Source organism: Rhyacophila brunnea, unplaced genomic scaffold, assembly GCF_057557595.1.
Source record: "Rhyacophila brunnea isolate RB1 unplaced genomic scaffold, BYU_Rbru_1.0 scaffold_22, whole genome shotgun sequence".
NCBI classification, from domain to species: domain Eukaryota; kingdom Metazoa; phylum Arthropoda; class Insecta; order Trichoptera; family Rhyacophilidae; genus Rhyacophila; species Rhyacophila brunnea.
Window position 1 is genome coordinate 12215184 of NW_028232882.1, and position 23083 is coordinate 12238266.

A 23083-nucleotide genomic window follows, 5' to 3' on the forward strand; every position below is an offset into this window, starting at 1 on the left:
AACTGAATTTTCTGAACTGAGCATGACTGAAATTATTGATTCTCACAGAGAAATAAAAATAGACTTTTGCTTCTTATTTTGCAGAAAAATACTGCAATATATAAAAATTATGATCTTTTAATATTTTAATATGTTAATCATGTTGTTTGAATCCCGTTACATTTATTTTTACAACTCGAGGGATTTTATTGCAGTTAAGAGGTTTTTAAAATATACTTTTAATTCGTTATCCATATTAAATTTTTAATAGCAACATGCCAACATCTGAATGGCGGGAATTTTATAAACACAACCTCAAATATTAGTGTGTAGTGTGTCAAAACTGTAAAATGTCATTGATGTTGTTATAAATTACCATTAGCTGTGTTTTATTTCTGATCGAGGTATGATAAGACTGCTCATTTTAACAACAAATATATTTAAGAAAGAACGGTTATCAAATAAAAGTAAATTCTATGCAAGTAGTTATTGTAGAAACGAGAGTAATGTTCCAGAAATGAAATATTTGAATGTAGCCGAGAAAAATGACGCTGCTAAAAATATCGCCGGACATTTGTCGAGAGGCACGTCGAGAAGGGTGAGTCAAGTTGTAATAAATAAACTTATATTTTACGTACCTACCATAGAAATATACAATAATGTTAATGTTTGGCAAATGTAATGTGACAGCAGCCGATGCTTGTCAGATATTGTTTTCTTTTACTGCGCCTCTCATGATAAACCGACGAAAGTTTTGTTCGCTGGCGCGATTCTCTTGTTGATTTCCTCTGTGATATCATTATCCATTAGGTGAAAAAACCAAAATACTCATTCGAAATTGACGACTTTATCATTCTTGTAAAATGTAAACAATGTTCAGAGTGCACTTTCCCGTGGCGTGACTAAGACGGCCGTAATATGGCTGATGCTTTTTTCGCTTGTTTCTTTTGTCCTGGACTCCCACTAATGTTAGTGTTTTTTTAAGCACCGATTCTGACACATTAGCAATTTTGGTATCGTGGCGTACGTCAGCGGCTGCACAGATTTTGCCGTTGATGCTGGAATCGATATCTGTGTTCCATGTGGTCGTTTCCAGTTAAATATTAAAGAGCAGACATTTCGGACATTTCGGACATTTCGGACGGAGACATTTCTTATTAGGTCTAAGGCCACTTGGTATTATAAATGGCTCAAATATTAACAACCGAAACTTCACCCGGTATTGCACTTGAAATTTTAACATTGTTTTGTAAACTATAGTTGTCATCAATGTTCCCTGTAAGGTGTGCACGCGCACACCTACCAAAATGCGTCCGCACACATGTTTTCATTCCCCGCACAGTCCTCACACAAAAATATTGTAAAAGAAAGTTCCTTTGCCAGATTTTAGTTTTGCTTGAATGCATGAAACGATCACATGCACATTTCTCGGAAGGCGAATGTCAAGTGCGACTAACGCGAGCACGCAAGTGATATTTTACGTCGAGCGGGATCACTATATCCGTCCCATTCTATCGCATGCGAGATATTATTAAATCATTAACCTTTGCATTGACCCTACAGCGGGAAGGATATTCACCATACAACAAAATATATGAATTCGATGGCAATCTGTTTGGACAGACATGTAAAATGGTTATGACATCTGTGTCGGGCCATTTACTATCTTATGAATTTGTCGGCTCGTACCGAGGTTGGCAGACCTGCAGTCCCCTCTCATTATTCGAAGCTCCCGTAGTGAAATCGTGTCCCGAGGACTACCACAAAATAAAAGTGAGTACATTATAATCGAATTATGTCATTTATGCATATTATATGCATTATAGTTATTTGGCATAATATTCAACTGATTTTTAAGACTCATCTCTCAATTCCTATCACACACCTTCCACATAAAAGTTCTGTGAAAATTTTGATCAAGTTTGGATTTGATTCTGGGAGATTTGCATGCAAGATTGCTAGTCTTTACTAGAGGTGGGAAAACTGGTCGATTTTGAAGATATAATACTTGGTATCGAAACTTGTTCCAAAATACTTACTAGTATTGGGATATTATATAGAGCGTTTGGCGTACTTGACTTTTTAGAAGCCATTTTTACACAAATTGTTTATATAATTATTATCCATTTACACAATCACGCATTAAATTTGAATTCAGTTAATAAGTTCCAATTATAACTCTAAAAAATCGAGAAACTCAATGTAACGAAACCATATATACTCAACTGGAACTAAAACTAACTCCATATTACTATAAAACGAACTCGTCACCATTTCTGTCCTTCACTATACCAACTTTACAACTGGGGAGAAAGGTAGAGCAATGACAGTTGAGTATATCACAGCTCAACATACATATATTATGCTATCTTGCTCGCGCGCATTTAATGTTAATATTATTAAAAGTCTACCTACAGTTCCAACTAGCGAGTCACAGTAATGATCTCATCGCATGCGTTTGAACTTCGAACAAGTTTATTGGGCCACACGTACTGAGTATGGGTAGTATCATGCCGAGACTTGAGTACACAAACTGGTGACAGTATTTCTAACTCACCTCTAGTCTTTACACTACCACTTAATTATGGTGACCGTCATTATGATGAAGTCTTAATATTTTCCCCCAGCAAACTCTCGAAAGAGAAATCCGAGGATGCCAAGGCCTGATAATATGGACCGATTGCGACAGAGAAGGCGAAAATATCGGCTACGAAATAATCCAAGTGTGCTCGGAGGTGAAGCCAAATTTGAGAATTCTTCGAGCCAAGTTTTCCGAGATCACAGCAACGTCTGTGGGCCGAGCTCTCCAAACTCTCGGAGAACCAAATAAGAATGTCAGTGATGCCGTCGATGTCAGACAGGAGCTGGATTTAAGGATAGGTATGTGAACATTCGCCCAATAACCACCCATGGTGGCCGCGCGGCTTAAGCGTTGGACTATCACGCCATGGGTCTCAGGTTCGAATCCTGGGTCTGGCAAGTACACATATTGTTTTTCAATTTGTGTGTGAGTCAGGGTATGGACCTAATCGGTTGAGCAAGTGGCTGACATCCATTTCTCGTAAAAAACAAAATCTTTTAATACAAACCTCTACTCTGTGGAGGCCCATATAATCCTATTAGGATCGGACATGGTCGAAAGGAAGAAAAGAATGTGAACATTATTATCAGCATCAACTTAACCACCCTTGATCCACTTCTGGATGAAGGCGTCTCTTTCTCGCACATTGTATATCTTCTTTAATTGCAGGTGCAGCATTTACACGGTTCCAAACTTTACGTCTGCAGAAAGTGTTCCCTGGACAGCTTGCCAGCAGCCTCATCAGCTACGGCTCATGCCAATTCCCTACGCTGGGTTTCGTCGTGGAGCGCTATCGAGCTGTGGAAAAGTTTATTCCTGAAGGCTTTTGGAAAATTAAAGGTTCATTTTATTAACATTATATTTCATCTGAATCTTCGTATCTCATATATTTTGAAATTCATTATGAATACGAACACGAAAGTGAAAACTAACCAATTATTATCTATTTGAGATTCCTTGCTATCTAAACATACCATTTAAGATTGTGTATTCAATGAAAAAATAAAGATATTCATGGTGCCATGAATATCTTTTGAAATGTGAAGGCCGCTTTGCCAAAACTGATTCTTATGGAATAGTACAAAACATTCAGCAATTAGAATTTAACTTGTATTTTATCTAACGAGGTCATTACTGTAAGTACATATTAAAAGATTTCGCCATTATTGGTGTAAGACAGTGTGACCAAATAATTTCTGTTGAATGATAGGCAATTTTGTTAGAATCTTTATGTTTTCAGTTTCTCACACTATGAACGATCTGACGGTGGACTTTTTGTGGAAAAGAAACCGTCTCTTTGATGAACAGGCATGTCTCGTGATACACGATCTGTGTTCGGAAAACCCAAACGCGACCGTTGAAAGCATCAAAAGCAAACCCAAGTCTAAATGGCGACCACTACCGTTGGACACTGTTGTAAGTAAATCAATGGGTAAAACTGCAGTATGCCGCTGCGCTAATTTTTCACACTATGTCCTTATACCTTATACACAAAGAAGACGCACCTGGTTGGTGATTGAAGTCACAGACTGGTCAGTAACTGATGTATCACATAAGGCACTATTCTTTAGAGATTGAAATCACAAGCTTTCAATTCATTGTTGCCATAGCAGCAATGCATCAGTTCGTTACTAGTAGCCTCGCGACTAGCATGTTACGTCTCTAGTGATTATTCACAGACACGTTGCACACGTTGAGGCTATCAGCCAACTACCACTGAAATACATTAGCGGTGCCGTGCAAGCTTTTAAATTTCCGTCCGGTTTTTTTGAGTAGCTCCATGTGCAAAAGGCCTAACAATTTTCAAAAAAAGCTGAAAATAATGTAGTTTTCAGTGAAACTGTTACACATAAGGGAAGAACAAAAATCATATATTTGAAATGATTAAATTAGCAATATTCATCAGCGACATATGCTTCCAATATGTTGTTGACGGTTGACGGTACAGTTATACACAGCAAGAAAATATAACACCATGTGTTCTAAGGTTTCATCACCTGCAGTTTATGGGATCATTGGAATATCCCCGTTTGAAACATAATATGCTTGCAAAATCATGAATACAGTAACGCAATGTGACTTCACAAGAGGGAATAAACTTTATTAACATAGTAAGGAAAAGGTTAAAAGTGGGGTGTTAATAGCAAGAGGGTTACCAACCAATAGGAACTTTCGAAGATCCCAATTGGTTGGCTCCGCTGAGGTAGTAGACAATGAGGCTAATATTTTTATTCCTTTATAGGAAATGGAGAAGCTTGGGTCCCGAAAGCTTCGTATTAATGCTAAAGAGGTTATGAAGATTGCCGAGAAACTCTATACTCAGGGTATCATCAGCTATCCCAGAACAGAGACGAACATCTACCCCAAGGAGCTGAATCTTGCCTCTCTGGTCACTCTTCAAACTGAAGACAATGACTGGGGAGCTTTTGCCAGAGGAATTATGGAGTCAGGAGGTCCAACACCCAGACAGGGGAATAAGAGTGATCAGGCCCATCCCCCCATTCACCCCACTAAACACGTTACGAGTAATATTCTTTGCAATTTATTCAATACTTACCATCACCAATGCCTAAATTACACAACCAAACTCGACGGTCAACAAATATCACTTTGAATCTCTTCTTTGAATGCTGTCACGTTGACATTTTGCCTTATAAAAAAGTCGTCTTTATTTAAACAGACAATCATAAATACGAAACAAAAATATTATGCCAGTAAATACAATCAGCAACTTGTTGGTGGTTTTAAACTCTATGACATTTGAGCATGGCTCCCAGGCTAGAATCTTTGGTGGCCCCCTACCTTTTGCCAAGTTTAATTAAAGACAGTGTGATGATATATCGTCAGTGTTTTATAAAAAGGGCGAATTAACCAAAATGCAATTTTACAGGAGGAGGATTTTTAACTATTGACATTTATTTGTTTATGACCTGTGGATGATAATAAATATCTAACAAGTTTATAATAAAGCTTAGAAAGAATACTGACATTATAATAGGCATTATTATATAATATTTTAAAAGGCCTAATATGTCACATTGGTTTTTTTTTTTTCGTAATTTTAATTAATTATTTAATTTTAGTCGATTATCATTTTTAAGTACTTTCCTGTGGAGATACAAATTCGCTGTTTTTACACAACAAAGCTAGTGGGGTACATATTGTATTTTCATTAAAATCTCGATTTCGCCAAAATGGTTGATTCGCCCTTTTTACAAAACACCGACGATTTTAGTTGCGTATTCCAAATGGTGTTCGAGGTAAAATTAAGGGTATTCAGTGTATTTTTTAGTGATTTTTTTGTATTCTTGAATGCACTCACTCGAATTATGGAGTTGTCGAATATCGACAAACAAAAATCAAAAATTGTATTGCACAACCACATATGTTTAAGGCCCTCCTCCCACGGCGCAACTGAAATCTGACAGAACTGGTTTGTGAAGGATCTCATAAACTGGCCAATGTGATGCTTCGCACACGGCGCTACTGAAACCCAGTTGAAATAATAATCACATAACCTCAAACTGTCAAACTGGACTATCAGCTGTGTTGTACAAAAACTGACAACACGCGCGCTGCAGCGTTTACAATTAGGTTATTTTAATTTTCCGATTAATATTTAACAAACAATGTCTTCGAGCGGGTCAAGTGACGAGGAGACAAAATAAAAGGAAATATTGGATTCATCCTTATATAGAAAGGAACATAAACTGCAGACTATTCGTTGCTGCAAAGAAACTGCAAGAAACTGATTCCAAATTTCTGGCTTTCTATAGAATGTCCAAGGAAAGCTACTTTGAGCTTGTTAGGATCATCACTCCTGCCATTCAAAAAGAAAATACAAATATGCGGGAATGCGTGAGTCCCGAGGAGAGGATCTTAATAATTCTGAGGTGCCTTTCCTACTTCATTCCAAGCCTTTTCCGTAATATCTCTACGGGAATATTGTGGTAGCCTGTAATTATACAGACAGGGGTGTCTCTCGACTTCTGCCACAAAATTTAAATTAAACGTCTGTTTGCTCATCTTGTACTTTTGAGTTTTGACGTCTCTGGTTGTTTCGGTTTTTACGATATGACGCTAGCGGCTTTACGAAGTGCTACCAATTTTGGTAAGAAAATATGATTTTTCACTGAAATCTAATGATATTGGTACCACTGTTTTACGGTGACTGGAAACTTCAGAGACCGCGCGACTAGCATGTCGCATCTCTTCGCGACCGTTTTGAAGCTGAGAGATTCCGGTCTCGCCGTCAGCGAGCCGCCATTGAAATACATTAGCTAGATACTGGCTGGAATTTTAGTTTCAGTTTCGACGGACATAAGTTGCGCCGTGGGAGGATGGCCTAAATGTTAATACGCTTGAACTGAAATAGCGCTATTTTTTTTACTATTGTTACAATTTTGTTCACCAAGTCGGGCCCCCCTAAGGCCCGAGACCCCAGGCCCTGTCAGTCTCTCTCTTGTGGGAGCCATGCATTTGAGTTATTTATCTTGACAGCTGTTTTGGGCTATAAAACCATCTTTAGAACAACAATAAGATTACTACTATGTACTAAGAGAAAACTAAAACTGAATGTTTGCAACTTTCACAACACAAAGATTGCATGGTGATCGCAAACATAATACATTGAAATATTCAATTATGCCAAAACCATACAACTAACAAAAATTTTGTTTTAAAAACCATTATAACGGAGTTCTACCACATAAATGCCAATTCAATTAATAACTTGTTATTTGTTCGAATGAAACCTTCAATTTGTCTGTGGTGCAGCAATATTTGAAGTAAAAAAATATGAAGGAAGACTGTTTACTCTGGCCACCAAGCTGACTGATAGATTTTTTTTGGTTTACTAACAATTTTTCACACTAGCGACACATTGTGAGTAATGAACCAATCGAAGCAAACATCGAGATAATCATATTTCTCCTAAAATCTTTGCGTGTAATTGCTATTTAATTTTAATGGTTGGCGTGAGTCGTCGTATGAGTTTCTCATTTATCTCATTAATCTCATTTCAAAGTGTCGGGTCATTTGACAATATGTATCAACTTATTACAGATCTCTCAGGCAATGACAAAAAGGTGTACGATCTGATTGTGAGGTCGTTCCTCGCTTGTTGCTCCAAAGACGCCCAGGGTCACGAAACCATCGTCGAGGTGGACATAGCCGGAGAGAAGTTTACTGCGAACGGTCTCATGATTATTGCCAGGAATTATCTGGATGTTTATCCTTACGACAAATGGTCAGCAAAAGAAATACACGTCTATCAGGTGAGACATCATTCTTCCCTTCTTCAATTGTAATTTTAAAGAATCAATACCGTCGAACCACAGCGTATGCCGACAAATCCTTAGTTGTTATGTATAGTGGAACCCCGATCTACCGTTCTCGCATAAATCGTTTTCCCGCACGGATCGTTCATTTTTGAAAGTCCCGCCACCCATAAGAAAAATGTTAAATAATCCCGCATTAACCGTTCCCTGTTTTATCCTTTTCCTCGATCTATCGTCTAAATATTATCCCGATTGACCGTTTTTGTTGAATATTTTTCATTTCGCTTTCGTAGAATTGTTTATGATACATACAGACCTTTCAGTCACGTCGCGTTGTTTGCACAGGTCGGTCGGCGTTCAGGCTTGCTCGCATCTCGTATCACGTATCATTTTTATAAATCGCAACTAAAATGCCCCCCATGAAGAAAACTAGAACTCTAGTTGAGAAACTTAATAAAATAGATTCAAGACATCGAAAAAAATCCAGGAGAAAAACAAGTTTTTTTTTATATAAGTATCCTGCATTTATCGTTTTTTTAGGGTCCCTTAAAAACCGTAGAATTGCGGTTTCACTGTATTATGAAAGGCGCTACAGCCCGGTGTGGACCCTGGCCGCCTGAACGTTGTCTTCCATCATCTCTTCTCCTTTACTCTGAAATGCTAGTTAAACACACTGAGAGTCTGGAAACATGTTTCTACTCCTTCGTGGAGAGGCGTGTCATCATTTTTGTTGGCTGTATCAATGTTAAGGGCTTTGACCGATGTATTGGCACCCTTTCCCTGGCCCACCCCGCAGTCTTTGGATCACTATAAATTTCACGATATCTATCTCATAACAGACCCTGTGTAGTCATCACCATACCCCGTTTTCAGAGATACCATAGTGATTATGAATATTATTATAAGTATATTGGTTGACATTATTTTTATTTTCGAAAGGAAGGGGAGACATTTTTACCGACACAAATGGACGTCGTTGGCGGTGAAACTTCAGCCCCCGCACTTTTGACAGAAGCTGATCTGATTGCCTTGATGGAAAAACATGGGATCGGTAAGGATCATCACTTTTATTTTGTTGTAAAAACATACGAAAGTCTCAATTATTATCTGTTGTCAAAGATGTTGATAAAAACCTTCTTCTATAGAGATGGAGCTTAAATGTATGAAACTGAAGCAAAAAAAGGACCTCTGATCTAACTGATTAAGTTAGCTACAAGTGACTGCATTGCAGGTTCATTTGAAGAAAACTTTACACTCAATCCGTGTCAGCATATTGATCGGCGATATTAAATACACATTTCCCGTAGTATCCAATTATGGCAAACTCAGTAGATAGCTGATTGCAATGATTGTTTCCGCGATATCTATTTTTCCACATAGTCCGCTATATCCGATGACGCAAACTCCATATAGTAACTGACGCAATTATAATAATTATTTCCTAAATATGTATTCTTTTCGAGATATTATTTTGATTGTGAGTACGTCAATAAATAGCGGATCATAATTCATTGGATATATCACTCGAATATACGTTCCCGGTCTGTTAGAATCTCAGTCTCTATATCGCTCCGCACAACATCTCATCCTACCGAGATTCGGACCTCGGAACAGTATCATAAGTATTGTAACATAACTACTATAACATAGTCTTGTACCGACTGTTTACGCTGCAAATAAAATTCGCTCCTCCATCCATCGGAACCACCAAATCACGACTTCTCATCTCTCCTTCTCACAACCTCTTCATCCATCACACCATGACTCCCACAGCGATGACCCCCACATATTTAATAATTACATATTGGGAAATAAACATCTGTTTTGCCTTAAAATGACAGATGCATTCGAGTCACTTTCAATACTTGGTGAAAAGTGTTGAAGAGTTGTATGGAATTGAAACCTTCAGCAATGAAATAATAAACATAAAGAAGAAGATATTTCAATCTAATGAAATAAAGTCTACATATTCTGAATTGTATTCCTGTTTACTTTCGGATAATCCATGGTCGGTGTTAAAAATCACTTTCATGTTTGGACGGTGGCCATTGTTTTCAGGCACGGACGCCACCCACGCTGACCATATTGAAACAATAAAGAGCCGTTCGTACGTGGCTCTGGCGGACAACATCCATTTTGTCCCGGGAGTTCTGGGGATGGGGCTGGTTGAAGGCTACGATTCGATGGGACTGAGTTTCTCCAAACCGCACCTCAGAGCAGGTCTCGAGGCCGACTTGAAAGACGTCTGCGAAGGCAGAAAGCAGCCGCAGGTGGTGTTGGCAGAACAGGTAACATCTGACATGAGATCTTTTAAAATGTGACATATTTCTGTTTGGTATAACGTACGACAATATCCGGAGCCACAGTAGCATAAGATTGCCAGAAGAAAAGGAATGTGATGGCAAAGTTGGATACTAAGTATCATAAAGTATCAGGGCAGCATGAAATGCGAGGAGGTGTTTGATTCAGTTCTTTTAAATATAATAATTTTTAAATATGGAAAATTCATAACAATAATGAAATTAATTTTCTTGTCCGATAACTGAATTGGTTACGTAATGTAATACAATTAGCACAGGTCAATGGAAAACAGACAATTTTTATGATTGTCATATTACTTATTATATATTTCGCCGAACCAGATCATTGGACAATTAATAATCGCATCAATTCGTGAGATATTGTTTGTTAATACTATCGGGGGTGCAGCTCTGATTGTAATAAGAAACCTGATAAATTACAAAGTAGAGGTTTTTATATTAACTTTGCCACGCAAAAGGCTGTCGGGATTGATATCTATTAGTCCGGGATGTATCCACCGACATAGCGGAATTTGTTGAAAGGCGTATAGCAAAGAAGTTTCACTTCTGTCATGCGTGGCTACCTGTATTTTTTTGTTTATTATGTTTTACAGGTTGCAAAGTACAGGGAAGTTTATTTAACAGTTTCGCAGGAAGCCGTAAAAATTGACCAAGCTCTGAGCATACGATTCAACCAGCAACCGACAATGCCTGCCGACAATGATCCTATCATTCCAGAATCTCATAAAAGAGGTAAGTAAGATTGGTTTCAGTGCGTAGTGATCGAACAGGGGCTCACAATCTTTTCTTAATAATGACACTGCGCTCACCATTGCAATAGACCTACATAAACATCTTGAAATTTATTAAACCGTATGATCTTAATGCTCTAGCACACAGAACGCGATCTGTCGTAGCGAGCCAGTCGTGATTGCAGATCGCCTTGTGTGTAGCGGGGATGATACAATCGTGTGTATACAACTAGATTGCGTTCTGTGTGCCAGAGCTTTTATGGTGATTAACCTTTCGGCAGACTATTTCAATTGAAAGTTTATGTGATATTAAGTACGTGCTTGTAATTTTATTTCCAGTCATGAAATGTCCGAAGTGTAGCTCTGACATGATTCTGCGTACTAAGAAGGATGGCCAGGGATACTTTATCGGATGCATGAGCTTTCCACAATGCAAAAATGTTGTCTGGCTTCCGTCAATTGTCAATAAAGTCATCGTCACCGACATGGCATGTGAAACGGTAAGTTGTAAAACTGACTCTTAACTCAATCACCGGTACCAGATGTTGTGATACTAGAAGTCGAGAAGAGAATTAATGCAGGTTCATCTACCAAATGAAATTGGTAAAACAACCCAAAATTTCATCCCATTTCCCTCTTAAATCGTGTAAATTCAAAAAAGTTACATTTTCTTACAATTTCCTACATACGACAAATATTGTTTCATCAATTATTAAAAGTCACCTGTACTGTAATTTTGTTTGATATACCTATTATAATACACCTCCAAAAACCAACCAACCAAACCAGCCAAACCAACGTTTGGCAGCCAAATTAACGGAGTTTGTTGCAAAATTGTAATATCATTTTTTTTGGTTTAAATATTAGGTCTAAGAGCCGTTTCACACGGGACACCTGCGTCCAGCCACCGGTGTTTCGAGCGGCTGCATTTACACATAAATGGATGAGCACCAGACGGAGAAACACGAGTGTCGCGTTCATGTTCATTTATATGCAAATGCGGCATCTCGACACACCAGTGGCTGGACACAGGTGTCCCGTGTGAAACGGGCCTAAGACTCATAATAATTGTCTGCCCCCAATTTCGGAAAGGCGGGCTGTACCTGCCATCCTGCGACGGAGTTACTAATATGAAATCGTGTAACAGAATAATAGTGATATGTAATATAAAATGAAAAATACTCTATGCTTGTCCGGCTCATACGTGGCACTCACTAATCGTCACACTAATTGTTTCGATCCTCAATAACCACCGTTCCTCTCTATGAGTCTTGATTATAGGAACCCCGGCCTACCCGGTCACTCGGCTAAGAGGGCGTCGTTTCAAGCCTAACCATTTTGTTACCTTTCTAAAAATTGTACTTAATATACGACTATCAAAAAAACTGTTGAAACAATTAGTGCATTAGAATTGAAGATAATATTATATTTACCAAATACATTTTAAGAAATATGTTTTTTTTAATTATTATGTTATATTGACAATAGGTGCTAATTTTAATAGAAAACAAATTCATTCTACATATGTATTTACATTATTTTAATAATTAATATAAGTTACCTACTATTAAAATAAATAAAAGACAGATCGCCGTCAGATTTGCAGGCACTCAGATTTTGTAAATGACTCCACCGCCTAAAACTAAAAAGGCCTCGGAAAGATTAAACTTCAAAAATTATATGATTGTGAAATTATTTGAAACAAATAAGGCTATACTTCAGCTGAGGCATGGTCTAAAAAGATCGTGGCTAGGCGATGCGCGGATTGTGCAAATGACGCATGCTGAACGAAATATAATTTGTCATAAAAATCCAACATGCGTCCAATTAATGTTATGTTTATTGTTATATTACTAATAATAATAGTATATTCATTGACATGTTTTCTTTTTTAAGTACATACGTAAAGTTTTATAGTCATCTTTACACGATTTAAGAATATTTTCATCCAACGCCACGACAAAACAAATCGACGTGCAGACACCTCGACTTTTGGTCTCCGATTGGCAACTAGTGAGAAATTTCATCGCACCTACTGTTGAAAATTATTTGCCGTTTCACTGAAGTACGCTCTTAATAGTTTTTGGAACCTACTATACAAATCTAAAATTATAAAAGTTTCATTCCAAAATAATATTATGATTGTCGCCTTTTTTGATCATAAATGTGCTCCTGATAAAAAACCAGTTGGGAATCCACGGTGTAAAACTATCGCTGCCATCTGTTATCGTTGACTTACTGTTAATAAAATATAAACACCTTCTTTCAGTGCCATGTCACGTAATGATTTTGGCCACCTGTCTGTTGTCTGTTCTGAACTGAGATTCTTCAACCGGGATGTTTTTCCGCCAGGACCTCGTTTACAGGAAATCTTCCCTCGAATGCTGCAATAAGCTGCAGAAGGGTACCTTTCGTGATGCCATATTATGTGGAAAGCACATTATGTTGACCTAAAAATATTGAACTTCACCCAAAAGCTTTCAACATTAATATTAATCCTCCATTTTTTTTGTACCTTTCGTGATGCCATATTATGTGGAAAGCACATTATGTTGACCTAAAAATATTGAACTTCACCCAAAAGCTTTCAACATTAATATTATTCCTCCATTTTTTTGTACCTTTCGTGATGCCATATTATGTGGAAAGCACATTATGTTGACCTAAAAATATTGAACTTCACCCAAAAGCTTTCAACATTAATATTATTCCTCCATTTTTTTTGTACCTTTCGTGATGCCATATTATGTGGAAAGCACATTATGTTGACCTAAAAATATTGAACTTCACCCAAAAGCTTTCAACATTAAAATTATTCCTCCATTTTTTTTAGTGTGGTCCGTCATATTCAAAACTGGAAATGCACTGGAACGGCAGATCACTCGACCACCGCTATCCATCTCCCCACGTCTGCTGTATCGGGGGCTGCGACACGGATATCCTTCAAATCCTAAATGTCAACGTCGCCGTTGTCCGTCCTAACAATAACTCGGACAGTGGACTTGGCACTTCAAGATTTTTATCCCAAAGCGGCACATCGAGTAATCAACAAAGACCAACACAATCTAATCGACCTCAAAATGTCAATAATCCATCCAATACCACCAACTGGTTGAGAAACGATAATATTCCATCTAGCAATATAACGAATCAATCAAATATACCTCAGAATGTCAATAACCCGCCGAATATGACTAACTGGTTAAGAAATGATAATATCTCATCTAGTAATGCAACAAATCAATCAAATAGGCCACAGAATACTTCAGGAAACACGTGGAATAATAATTCAAATGACAGTGGATTCACAACTAATTCGTGGGGTACAGCGCCAAGTGCAGGAAGGACGAATACAGGTGGTGATAGTGGAACGACTTGGGGAAGCGCAAACACTAGAGGAGGAAATAATAGCACGTCTTCTAGAGGTGGACATAACCAGCAGAATCAGGCGCGGGGTAACACAAACAGTTCTTCAAGTTGGAATCCTCAACAGAGCGGCGGTGATGATAATCATGTCGTTTGCCTGTGCGGAGTTGAAGCCATTCTCTTGACTGTGAGAAAAACAACAAAGAATCAAGGTATGTCATATAATGTCAATGTCTCAATACTTGATATTTATTACTTGACTTAAGTGATTGTTATGAAGGATTTTAAGAGTTAAGGGAAACTCTAAAAACTCATAGAAAAGAATTGAGAGAACACAACAACGTACCATTTGCAAATAAATAGCCCAATATGTAAATAATGGACAATGGCTGAATTGATTATTATTCAATATCAATACAACACAGAATATGAACAAAATTGTGCGAGATGTTCATTGTGTTTTCTTCTATCTTATTACAGGAAGACAGTTCTACAAGTGTGCCAATTCACGAAACACAGGGGAATGCGATTTCTTCCTTTGGGCATCCCCAGAAGATCCAAATGGGGAAAACAGTGGTACAGATTCTAGACCTGGCGGTAACACTAATAGCAGTTGGGGAGGCGGCTCCACCGGCAATAACACCAACTCGTGGGCTAACGACAACTCCACCAGCTCTCGGTCGAACCCTGGAGGAAGCGCGGGAGGACGGGGATCCACTTCCAACAGTGACAGTGATGGACACAAGTGCAACTGTAATCTTCCGTGTAAACTGTAATATATATTTTTGTAAATATTTGTAGTTATGTTCTAATTACATGAGCAGACTCAGTAACATGTAACGTTTCATATACCAATCTTCCTGACACTTGTCGTGATTGGTTCATAACATACGTTGTGTTGCTAATATTAAAAATTATACGTGAACCAAATATATCTTGGTCAACTGGGTTGCTACACTAAACAGTCTTCCTTCATATTTTCTTACTTCAAATGTCACCATGACACAATTGGAGATTGTATTTAGTAGTTCATTCTTTTTGTTTCACATTATTATTGCATGAATGAGAAAAATTTAGGTAACCTCACCACAACATTATACTCACATCTTGCGTGGCCGCATGCAGTAACTCACAACTTCAAGCGAATTTGCCAACCCAATCGTCGACTTGTATCGAACTCAATGAAGAGATTCATAATGACATTTCTCACTTGTGCCAGATGATCGGCGTGATTCGTCAGCTCTAAAAACTACTGTTGAATGCCTTACAGACAGTCTTATTTTGTTGATATTTTAGTCTATTGTGAGAATTGATTCTTGTTTGCAGAACAAAACGCAAGCATGCATGCATCCTATTTTATCTGATATCAAAAATTTGCGATCATGCCAGCAGTGGCATGATCGCAAAAAAATGGTTAATGAAACAAAAGCAATGTACCTATATATTATTATGTCGCACCCTCGCAACTAAACCGCCACAAGTCCAAATTTACGTGTTTTGAGTTAATTACTATGTTTCATTGTCTATCGTTCATAGTATATGTACCAAAAATTTCATATCTCTAAGTCATCAAATTCAAGTCAAAACTTCATTCAATATCTAAACATATTTCAAAAACACAGTACAAAAATGCGAAAGGTAAAAACTTCAAAGCTGATTTTCTCTGTTTGACGTTTTTTGGATTGTGGCAGTTTAGTTGCAAGGGTGCGATGTATCCACATGTCCCTACGTGCACCGACATTTAAGCACAACAGATAGAAACCGCCTAGCCATCCTAGAGATGACCTGATTTTGTCGGGCTGTCTGACCTGAGCTATACTCAGCCTGATATTAGGTTGAATCCAACTAAAACAGGCGTTCTGGAGAGCCCTTTAGATATGCGCATTCAGTTGAATTGTATTTTTGATGAAATGCTCATATTTAGGCAGTGCTGTCTGTCTGTAAACTTCAAGATAATAGTAGTGTAATGTACCGTTTGCGCAAATATTCAGTTGTTTTATTACTTACAATAAAATTGATTACTATATTAAGTTATTTGTAATTAAGATATTTTTATATATTTGTATGTATTATGTATTATGGCGCATTGGCCAAAAGCTGTAATGCCGTAATACTCTTTTTTATAAATAAATAAAAATAAATAAATAAATTATTACCTTATTTATTATCAATACTATCAGCTGAGGTACTTGATGAAAATTGAATTTAAATTCCAATTGATGACATTTTTACATTGTCCCACACCTATAGTAAACATAATGCCATAGATATACTAGTGGAGTAGTGGGTACCGACCTATACATCCATGAGAACGAGTTCGAAGTCCTTGCCTGGATCATTCACATGATATTTTATAATCTGATCTGTGCCAGGGGGGTTTTGTATGGCGGCAAGTGAGAGTATGCATATGCACGAGTAACATAAACCTTATTTTTTTTTTTAAATATATTGAAAGTTTATCATAAACACTTACCAATCATATGCTAAATGTCTCATTCTTGGACCAGTGTTCTTCTAAATTTTAAATTATTCAAAACAAACGCCCGGGACTGGCATTCTGTCTGCAAAGACAGGCGAATAAGTTCGCGTTTTTTATATAGCCGGTAGGTACTGTACGCCCGGCCATATCCGCGAACATGTTCGCTTTGGCACAGAGCCAGTTAAGGTGTGATCGATCCAGAGTTTGTGGGTTGGAGTATGTCTTGCAACTATCTCCATTCTGTGGATGCTCATATCGACTCTGTTTAGGAAAAAGGGCATAACCCTCGATTTTTCGAAAAGTGCTTTTATTAGATATTAACAATGTATACAACTAAATACACGTTCTGTAAAAAGAAAATAAGCTGCAAATTCCGATTTATTATCTAAATTCAGGTTTTAATTGAGGTTTAATTAAGTTTTAATTTAAGGAAAAAAGCATTTACCCTCAATTTTAATGATGTTCTGTAATAACTTCTTTAATTATTAGTAGATCGAAAAGATATTACACCAAATCATCAATCATCATGCACACAATGTCTATGCCTATTTTTTTTTATTAATATTAAACCAAAATCATTCAAAAAACATTGTTTGCCTCTCCTATAAAATTTGTTCTGTGTGGGTTACACCCTTTTTCCTAAACACGGTCGATATGCTCCGCCTTGAAGTGAGAATTTTCCACCTAAGTTTTGTATAATTATGAATTGATATCTTTCTTATAGAGCGACAGTCTTTAGAGAAGGACCAAATAAGGGTAGAAAGTTTTACGGGTGTCCAAACCCTCCTGACGGACGGTGCACATTCTTCGAGTGGGCCACCGATGAACCGTCAACTTCAGGTGAGTGATCCATCAATATATTATCATTTCGCTCTCATTCAAGGCCAACTAAAGAACCTGATCAGTATTCATTTTACACAAAGCATCAAGGCTGTGTTTAAAGCCATCCTAGGGTTGGGTCTTTGATGGTAGATTTACACATAATGACATGGTGCTATACAAAAAATGGTAACAGGACAATTATGTACTTTAACAAAAACCACCCGGACATTAACCCCTTTTCAAAAAACTCCCCCTGGACATAAACCCCTTGTATAAAAAACCCAGACAATTGCCCCCCATTTGAAATATTAATAGGTACATTAAATTAAATATGATAGAAAAGAATTAATATACAGATGTACATGAAGTTCTGCTACACGTTTCGGAAGAGCTGGTGAACTTTTGCGTCTCGCTTACAAATATTTTTTCTGACAGTATGTGAGTGTATTAGTTTTTAGTATATTTTTGAATAATAATATTAAACTACAGACCTACAAACTTATCTATAGAATGGATGGGGGAGTCACTGTCGAAAACTACCCAATCAAGACTCGCAACAGGACAGAATCTGACATTCGAATGACGTTTTAAAAATGGCGTCCATATGGTAGTTCGTAGTTCCATTTTTGACCATTCTTTAGATAAGTTTGTAGGACTGTACCTACATTTTCTTTTGACAATTTCAATATTTTAAAGATAATTATTTTTCTCCGCCTCGCTATTTCTAAAATGTGTATATTATTTAATTATTTTTTTTTTGTTAAATTAATTTTAAAAATCTTTTTCAAATAAATTTTTGTATCGTTTGTTGTGTCAAGGATATTTTATTTAGAAATTTAATTTTTATTCAAAGGAGGGAGGTTTAGTGTCCGAGGGGTAATAATTCTCCTAGAACCAGTAAAAATGTAACCGCATCATATAATATGAATACGTGTATTAATTAAGGTGCTAAGTACCAAAATAATAAAAACTGACATTTTTATAGAAAAATGTTCTACATACCAACGCCAATAACTTCAACTATAGTCTAAGTGCCTCAAGCAAGTCAAAAAAATACAGCAAAATAATTAAACCTGTCGACGTTGTAAGTCCGTTGGCGTGTTTTATTTATAATGGTGTAAGTAGCACTGCAGTGGTCAACGGCATTTAATATAAAATAGCTGACAATGGTGTGTTGACACTTGCGAGTTCTTAATACCTAAAACTATAGAAGCTGCCGTGATTGCTTCACACTATAAAACTACATTTTTCAAAAGGTCTGCTTCATGAAATTTTACTGCAATGACTCGGTATTTTATAACTACAGGCAATACTACTTTTTGGTACTTAGAGCCTTATTTAATACACGTATTCATATTATGTTGAACTTCAAAAAGAAACTACTTACATAAAATATGTTGAAAAATGTTACTAAGGTTAGTAGTGAAATCAGCTGAAAATCATTTTGCATGGCAGATTCATTTGCAGCAAACATCAATTTTTGTTCACTGAGATTTATTCACTTCAATTCAATTTATTTGCCAGGGCTGCACTAAGATTTAAAAATGCCTTGTTACAAGCGTAAACAGATTTTTTTATACAATGAATCGTCGTTTTTTAGAATATTTAGATAAATAATCACAAAAATTGTATATTCTTCAGTAAAATGATGTATGGCGAGGTGAAAAGAGTTGTGAGGCATTGCAGTAAAGAATGATGTGGACAGTTCTGGCAATAGTAGGGGTGCATAAACTGACCTGGTATTGTTGTGTATTCCGTTGTTCATATACGACTAACTTGGAACACGTGAATCAGTGGCTGCCTGTATGTCAGTCGTATGCCATTTTGTCACTGAATGAGACATGACTTACTCATGACCTCATGGCTGAATAGCTATCGTGTTCGAAATCGTGGATCGGAAGTCGAGGAAGTTGAAATGGAGGGAAAATTATGTTTACAATGGTGACTTTGCAACCAAGCTGCATGGTTTTCGTTTGATAGGACATGGGCCGGAATGCACATGTGGGCACGACCATCAAGACGCTGAACACGTCCTCTGGAACTGCCCGTTGATGGGATCCGACCGAGCGGAGCTGTTTGCCAGGGTCTGTCCACACACGGGCCCGATTGGCCACGCCGACTTGATATCAACCAAGGCCAACTTTGAGAACTTTGAAAAATTTACTGCGTCATATGGAGGACAGAATAATTCCGATCCCTCCTTAGATTCATCACTTTCAACTTCTAACTCCTCTGTTTCGGCAGAGTTTCAGTACACGGGTACAGAGGACACTTCATGTCATTAAAGATAAATGACGGCAGAGCAATTCAAGAATAATTTTATTTTCTTGAACTTTTTCTTTTAGCACTAAGGTGCATGGTTGCTACATCAGTCCCATGCAGCATCGCTTCGGGACAAGGAAGTGTGGCACTGAAATCTTTTCATTCTGACACGTTTATAGTGTCATGCAAGGCAGCCGTGCACAAACCGCGGCTGCATATACATGGCAGGTAGAGATGGGGTAACTCAAATCATGACTGTAGAGCCAGGGGCACGGAAGAATTACGTTCACATTAATTAAGTGACTCATTTTGCATATAATACTATTTATACATGATAATATATTTTTTTTTTAAATGAATAATGCAGGTCCCGGTGGCTCTAGTAGAGGACGCGGTCGAGGCCGGGGGAGTCGTGGTGGCGGGGGGGCCGGTACATCAGCACGAGGAAGCAACAGTTACTCCACTCGAGGAGGAGGATCAACAGGAGAGAGGGGAAGGAAAAAGTGCAGCGTTTGCCGGGAAGAGGGCCATACCCGAAACAGATGTCCGCAAAATAATTAAAATTAAGCATGAAATTATGTATGAATTATGGAGAATGACTAAATGGCAAATTGAGGTAATATTGAACATCACACTGAAGTTCTTTTTTATGTGGAATTAATAGTATTACTCCTTCCGAATAAAATTAAACCCGCTCCGCTAAACTCCGCTTAAACTTTTTTGATCCACGCTGCGTCATTGGGTCATTGGATTTCAACATGTCTCAATGGTGTTGCAGCAATCGGACAGACAAACATAATATTGTGTTCTGGGTTTCCCCACTGCCACATTCATAGTTTGTGGGATCATCAGAGAATCTCTACCTTGGTTCTCGTTATTACGGCTTCAATGCAATTTATCATCCTCAAAACTGTAAAGTTATGCATACTCTGCCTAGGATTCGGGGGTTGCCAAACTTTTGACACAGCAGACCCAAATATTAATCATCATCATAACCATTGTCATAGCATTATAATTTAGAATTTTTTTGAGAACCACATTATATACATTTTTATAAGTATTGTTTTACAGAAAATAAACCACACAATCACACACAAACATCTCTTAGCGCTCGTCCAGCGTACGCGCGTTCAGCACAGCATTGAGCAGCGCGTGTAACTCAAACGTATAACCGTGTGAAAATGAAATGTTCATAGATAATGTCTCATTTTGGTTATACGTTTATACGTTTGTTCAATCTATATTTATATCCCTTGTTATTCATTTCATATTAGGATAATTTCTAATAGCAAATTAAGTTATACATATTATACAGTCACAAGTCAGTCACAAATATATCTTACTTTAATATGTAATATGCAATCGCAAGTCAGTCACAAATCTAATTACATAAGTCTAAAGTCACTACTTTTCATGAGAATTTGATTTTGTATAATGTATCCATTTTTTTTGACCATGTCCGATCCTAATAGGATCATACGGACCCTCTACAGAGTGGAGGTGTGTATTAACAGATTTTCGTTTTTACGAGAAATGGATATTACACTTGCTCAACCTATTAGGTCCACGAATTGAAAAACAATATTATGTGTATTTGCCAGCCCAGGAATCAAATCTGGAACCTATGGCAATATAGGCCGACGCTTAAGCCGCTCGGTCATCGTGGGCAGTAATATTCATAGTAACAGAAAAATATGTACATGGAGACTGATGGGAGAATATTTATTACTATGTTATTATTAAATTTTACATTGTTAATTAGTTGACTAACTTACGTACAACAATCAAATAATGTGTCTACAAACAAATATTGTGTAAAATCTACATTTCTTATGTTTATACAGGTATTGTAATATTTTTACATGAAATAAACTCGATGGAGCCAAATTATTATGGTATTTAGAGTAATTTCTATGTTGTGGCTAACATGTCATGACGGCCATTCAGAAATCTAGTATTCCCCCTCTTTTCTTTTACGTACATCTCTATACCCCAGCCCCCCACTTTTGTCCTTTCACAATACATGCTATGACATTGTCATTATGTTGAGCTAAATTCTGGAGCCGATTTTTAAAGTGGGTTAATAATTAAAAAAACACCACTGTTTCAGTCGCAAAAAACCAAATTCATTTATTGTTTTAATACGCTAATTCATTCATTTAGTGATGAATATAGATGTTGTTTGTTACAGTGTAACATGATATGCATTTCCATTAAGTGCGTGTGTTTTAGATGAAATAATTAGTTAATAAATGCGTAGACTGAAAAGTGGGGTTTTCAGCTGAATGCCATAATTATCGAAACACCAACATGTAAAAAAGACATACATATTCGATTATATTAATAATTTGACCCTATAATATCGTCGGTGTTTTGTAAAAAGGGCGAATCAACCATTTTGGCGAAATCGAGATTTTAATGAAAATACAATATGTACCCCAGTAGCTTTGTTGTGTAAAAACGGCGAATTTTTATCTCCACAGGAAAGTACTTAAAAACGATAATCGACTAAAATTAAATTAATTAAAATTACAAAATAAAAAGCAAATGTGACATATTAGGCCTTTTAAAATATTATATAATAATACCTATTATAATGATAGTATTCTTTCTAAGCTTTATTATATACTTGTTAGATATTTATAATCATCTACAGGTAAAAAACAAATAAATGTCAAAAGTTAAAAATCCTCCTGTAAAGTAGCATTTTGGTTAATCCGCCCTTTTTACAAAACACCGACGATATGTATGTTGACATGTTTTAGACTTCTGTGGGTCTATTCTATACACAAGACTGCTTTCGCCCACTACGACGGCTAACTAGGGTTGGTTTGTATCAAAGTATTAGCACTTATTGTAACAATTACAATAAGTTGGTTGTAATTGATGAAATAAGTGCTATATTTTAACAGCATGGCTAACTTATTGTAACAATTTAATTATAATACCTCAATAAAAATATTGTAAATACTATCACTTTAGCTTTAGATTGTCACCTTGTGTATAGAATGGACCCGATGAAATGCGGAAAATAATTAAAACCACATAATATTTTAGATTTGTTTTACATTTCTAGACAATTTCTATTTGTACAAAATGGCAACATACTATGTATTCAGCAATATGCTGGTAATAAAGTACAGAAATTACTACAAATAAATAGGTATTATTAATTTTGTAAATAAAGATTTTCTAAAAAAATATTCGTTTACCATTTTAACTTATATTCCATATATTATGTGATAATAATTACCCACCTTCTG

General features: G+C 36.9%; 1 protein-coding gene across 2 annotated transcripts; it reads left to right on the forward strand.

Annotated features, from left to right (window-relative positions):
• Positions 1–290: 290 nt before the first annotated feature.
• Top3alpha (topoisomerase 3-alpha) lies at positions 291–22345 on the forward strand. 2 transcript variants are annotated; one of them, XM_085949986.1, is made up of 15 exons: positions 291–577; positions 1543–1752; positions 2607–2859; positions 3230–3400; positions 3801–3976; positions 4803–5085; positions 7625–7836; positions 8779–8890; positions 9898–10127; positions 10754–10892; positions 11231–11391; positions 13725–14469; positions 14738–15029; positions 17461–17576; positions 20188–22345. In XM_085949986.1, exons 1-15 carry the CDS (start codon positions 386–388, stop codon positions 20379–20381), a joined length of 3486 nt encoding a protein of 1161 aa, XP_085806112.1. In that variant the 5' UTR covers positions 291–385; the 3' UTR covers positions 20382–22345. The 2 variants fall into 2 exon arrangements, with proteins under 2 accessions (XP_085806112.1, XP_085806113.1); XM_085949987.1 differs by lacking the exon at positions 1543–1752 and having other exon boundaries at positions 313–577.
• The last annotated feature ends 738 nt before the right edge of the window (positions 22346–23083 follow it).

Coding starts and splice junctions, on each gene's coding strand:
- Top3alpha (XM_085949986.1), top strand. CDS start 386: ATGATAAGACTGCTCATTTTAACAACAAATATATTTAAGAAAGAACGG. Junction 578..1,542: donor CGAGAGGCACGTCGAGAAGG/GTGAGTCAAGTT, acceptor TTGACCCTACAG/CGGGAAGGATATTCACCATA. Junction 1,753..2,606: donor AGGACTACCACAAAATAAAA/GTGAGTACATTA, acceptor ATTTTCCCCCAG/CAAACTCTCGAAAGAGAAAT.